Source organism: Olea europaea, unplaced genomic scaffold (assembly GCF_002742605.1).
Source record: "Olea europaea var. sylvestris unplaced genomic scaffold, O_europaea_v1 scaffold942, whole genome shotgun sequence".
Taxonomy (NCBI): domain Eukaryota; kingdom Viridiplantae; phylum Streptophyta; class Magnoliopsida; order Lamiales; family Oleaceae; genus Olea; species Olea europaea.
The window spans coordinates 197,005-202,081 of NW_019267915.1; the positions used below are offsets into that span (position 1 = coordinate 197,005).

General features: G+C 39.0%; 1 protein-coding gene across 1 annotated transcript; it reads right to left on the reverse strand.

Moving 5' to 3' along the window:
- Positions 1-2,865: 2,865 nt before the first annotated feature.
- LOC111392602 (UDP-glycosyltransferase 92A1-like) lies at positions 2,866-4,806 on the reverse strand. The gene has a single exon (XM_023017958.1). It carries the CDS (start codon positions 4,593-4,595, stop codon positions 3,069-3,071), a length of 1,527 nt encoding a protein of 508 aa, XP_022873726.1. The 5' UTR covers positions 4,596-4,806; the 3' UTR covers positions 2,866-3,068.
- Positions 4,807-5,077: the final 271 nt, after the last annotated feature.

The following is a 5,077-nucleotide window of genomic DNA, read 5'->3' on the forward strand; positions in this document are numbered from 1 at the left end:
AACTAGTCACAATGCACACGCAAACTATTTCTCTTCCCCATTCGCAGCAAATCTGATCAGAACTTACATTTCGTTATAGGTTTATATGCCTAGTAATTTTACAAAACCCACCCGTGGTTAGTTTCCTTGAGTTTTTGTGTTGCAATTGAAATACATTAGTCTTGGCTTACTTGGTGAATTATTGTCCTTTACTCGTGCGGTTAAGGAACTACTTGTAACTTGACCATAGTTCCAAACTAGGAGTTCAAACTCAAGGATATCTTCGATAAAGAACTGATTTGAGCTATACAGACATGAACAGGTGATACATGCTTTTTTCTAAAAAGTGGGAACTTCAGGGTCGTGTTGATTTAAATTCTTGATAATTTAAAATCTGTATAATTATATCATTATTTTTTTTCCTTCCTAATATAGGTGTACATATCATGTTGAACACTTGCCCAAGGAATGCCGTGTCCCTAAAGTATCCTTCGATTGTTAGAAATTTAAAGAATATAAAAAAAATTAACTTGAAGATGCCAGAAAAATTATGTTAGTGTGCATATGCTCCAACGCCTTTTGATCCTTTTAATTTTATACTAGTCTTTGTCTGTGCAATGCACGGGCTTGGTTATTTTGAAGGTAATGTTAGAGTGTTAAATGTGTTGGATTATCACGAAGTACATTTGTCTTGTATAGTTATAAAAAAATAAATAAGTAACTCTAGCATAAAAATCCTCACAATGAACTAAGGAAAATAAAGATCTCTAGCAAACTATATTTCCTATTCACTACATCACATGAGAATACTTGGAGGTCTTAGAGCATATTTGAGTTATAGCCTTGCTCGGAAGCCAAAGGTCACCCGATTATCGGCATCTCGCTGGCTCAAACTCTCCATTATTGAATTCCATCCACACTGCCTCAAAATTGCACCTGTTGATTTGTGACATAGATGTTGGATAATTTAATACTTTAAAATACCGGATCTTTCATGTTAAATCATCAAGAAATATAATAATTAAAGCGGAAGCATACCTGAATCTGACATGGTTAATGCAATATGGATTTCGCGGTATGATCTTCCAAATCTACACGCAGTCTCCTTTTCCTCTCTGTGATGGAATGCAGTAGAGAATGAATAATTCGTTGCGTGTGATCTGGGGACCATAACCTATTTATATGAGGATGCCCTTTGACCTAATTCGGCTCATCATAGAATTAGGACTTGGGCCCGGTCTCTACACATATGTAAACCCATACTTTAATTGGATACATTAAAGCCCAAAATCGAAACGTTATTAGATCACTTTAATCGGGCTCGACCGAATTCGATAGCTTATAATTTAACACACAATTATTTACACATACCAATCAGAGATTGGACTCTCACGAAGAAGACGAAGAAGAGAGAATGGAATACTCTGGAACCTCAGCCGCAGCTGGAGAGAAAGAAAAATGACGGTCCGAATCAATTAGGGCAAAAGGGGCCAAGTATATATATACCACAAGATCCACCATTAGATCAAGTTCAATCCAACGGTCAAGAGGCACCCATTTAACTGAAGAAAGGCGTGTTTGGCTGCATTAAAATATGCCACGCCAAAACACGTTTTTATCTACCATTTGGGCCGGGGCGGATCGGGTCATTTTATTGGGCAAGAGCCTAATTTGATAAAAACAGTTATTGGGCTTTTAGCCCATTTGTCATCACAGCCCAGAAAAAGAAAGGTCATTGGTCATCACAGCCCAACAATAAGGTACTATGCAAAGTGGAGGTTGTCCATCTTTGATAGTAATTTTTGAAATGACCCTACGAAACGGGGCTTCAAGGTATGTAGAAATTTGAAAAAGGGTCACAATTTGAGACAAAAGCTAGGACTGTGTGCTCTCTGTATTGGGTGGCTGGCCGTGATCAGTACTCACAGAATGAATTTGTGAACTCTCAGATGAAGCTGTTTATTCTTTGGCAATGGTAGATCCGAGATAGTGAACAGTTAAAGGGGTGAAGCCAATGGCAATGGTGAAGCCAAATCGTTGTTGGAGTTTCTTAGCTAAACCCAGAAAAGGATTTAGCCCCAATTTGGTCCCCATTACGTGAAAAAATTAATGGGTGCAATAATATTTTTTTGAAAAATGAATGGTTGAAAATGAAGGAAAAATTTTCAATTTTCGTTTGTAATATTATTTTATGGAAGATTGTGTGGTTAAAAATAGAAGAGAGAAAAATGAAATGTAATGTAATGAAAATTAATGGGGCTCAAACAGGTGCTTAGATGGTCCAGTGCCAGAAGTGGCAGCATCACTGTATGATGATGTGAGACTCACTGAATGCAATTTTGCCTGTTTTTTGTGTGTGTGTTTCTGTGTGGGTTGATGAAGAGTTAAAATGTTAGCTTTTGAAGTGGCCAAGTCTTTTGTCTCGAGGAATCTCTGCAGCCAATTGGAAGGTATTAATTGTCAATCAATCAAAAGGGAAAACGAATATAAAACTTGGTTATCTAAATGGCTAATAGGAAAGCTAAAAAGAAAACTTTTAAAAGTAAAAATAGGACTAAAAGCTCAAAAGATTTTTGCATAGTAAAGATGACAGCAAGCATTGAAATTCTTGAATTCCCTCAATACAGTAGGTGGCGCCTCCTGAGACTGCAATGTACTGATGGCGTACACGAGGCTCGGTCTAGTTGCCCTACCTCCCAAGTAGAATTCACGTACGCTCATGCCTAAACTCTGCATAGTTTCCACAATGTCACGATGAACCGTTTTTCAAGATACAATGGAGTTTATGAGCAAATTGAAGGCGATAAATGATTTTTCTATCGAGATAAAACAATCTCGAGTGAATTTGGCAGTTGAGATCTGAAAGAGAGGCTTCATGAGTATATATAAAGTTGAAACGTTATCGTTTTAACCATTATAATGCAGTAATTTCCAAAAGTTCCTCCCTTTAGATGGATTAAAATGAGTGGATTCTTGTCTTACAAGTTGATAAAAATCAATTTATTAAAAAGACTTTCTTGTCTATGGGATAAATAATAAGAGAGGTCTAAATGCAAGTGCTTAAGAGGAGGAAAAAGTTATGCATATATTTAAATTCCATTGGGAATTATGAGACCCTTCCCCTTGGTAGAGAGAAGGGCAGATACAAAATCATCCATTGCTTTAATAGACGACCCTTTAAAGCTTCCATCTTCTTTTACAGATGCTCTTATTAACTCTCCGATTTCGGCAGCCTTTTTCTTCATCTCCTTTCCTTTACCTCCTCTATCCATTACAATATTTATCACCCTCTTCACATCGTCTTTGGTAATAATAGACTGTAGTCCCCTGGTTAACTCTATAGACACACCCATTTCTTCCATTAGCATCTTTGAGTTATAGCCCTGCTCAGCCGCCAAAGGCCACCCGATTATCGGCACCCCCTGGCTCAAACTCTCCATGATTGAATTCCATCCACAGTGGCTTATAAATGCACCAATTGATTTGTGGCATAAAATCTCCAACTGGGGTGCCCATTTGTGTACTAGAAGACCTTGCTTTGTCTTCGCCATTTCTTCTTCAAACCCTTGTGGCAGCCATTCGGGTTTGAATTCACCTCTTATGTTGTTACCAACAGGAGGTCTTATGGCCCAAATGAATGGCTTTTTACTATCCTCCAAACCCGTAGCCAATGCCATCATTTGCGATGGACCGATGGTGTTTTGGGAACCAAAAGATATGTAAAGAACTGATTGTTCTGAATGCATATCTAGCCATTCAAGGCATCTATCAGGAGACACTCCTGGTTCTACCCCAGCATGTCTCCCAATTATTCTTGAACCCGAAGCTGAAGAAGATTCTGTGCTCAGCATTCTTGGTGGGATGAGAGGTCCAATGCACCAAATAGGAAGTCTTTTGTTTTTCTTAAGCACATCTAAGCCTAATGGCTCTATTTCTTCAACAGTGTTACACAACCACCCAAAAGATCCTAAAGAAAGTGAGATCTGAGGCTGAAAGAACCTGGACCATGGATCAGTACCATCTGCATCTCTCAGATATTGATGAAGCTGGGATACATGGAACCGGGACGAATTTGGAAATCCCGGTAGACAAAACTCGTCTTCCCCGGTTGAACGGTGCGGGAGATGCTGCCACAAAGACATATAAGCTGCAGTGCCATAGGCACCCCCTGTGGTGAAAGACACATTCACAGTTCCACAAGACTTGGCGACATCAGTAGCCCATCCCATGAAAAAATCAGAGATTATGCATAGTGGAGGCTGCCCATCTTTGACAGTGATTTCATTTACGAGGCTGCGAAATGGAGCTTCGAGGGCAGTTGAGGAATGAAAAAGGTTCACAATTTGAGTTAAAGGCAAGGCCTCTGTGTTCTCGGTATTGGGTGGTAGGCCATGATCAGTGCTGTTAAAAGGAAGCTCCGCTAAATGTATTTGTGATGTTACAGTTGAAGCCTTGGCTATGGTAGATTTGAGATAGGTAACATTTAAAGGGGTGCTGGCAATGGTTATGGTGAAGCCAAATCTTTGTTGGATTTGCTTAGCTAAGCCCAGAAAAGGTATTAAATGGCCTTGTGCCATAAAAGGCAACAGCACTATATGTTCCTGTGAGCTTCCCATATCTTGTTTGGCGATGGCGGCGGGGATTTGTTGAAGAAGAAGATGAGGGTTTTGTCTTGAGGAATCTTAACCGCAAGCCAAAAGGAATACTTTGTGAATGCGCTGCATCACGCTCTTTCTTGGTACCTTTATATAATCAACCTTCGAGGATACCAATAAATGAAGAAGCCAAAGCAAATTTTCTGTCCACCGCCTTTTAGAGACTAATAAACGGATTTGTACATCCTCCGAATGACACTCCCCTCACAAGAGGGAGCCCGTAATTAATATATTATGTGTGGATCCCCCTTACTTACGAGAGAAGTGTCATTCGGAATGTCAATTCCGGATGTACAAATAACTTTATTGCTAATAAATATAAAGGCGCTTCTTTCTAACTTTACGATCGCACATTTTTTAAATTAATATCTAAATCTATTGAAAATATGAATTTTAGCCGCGCCAAACTAAGTCTTAAATTGAGATTAATTTTCATATCAATA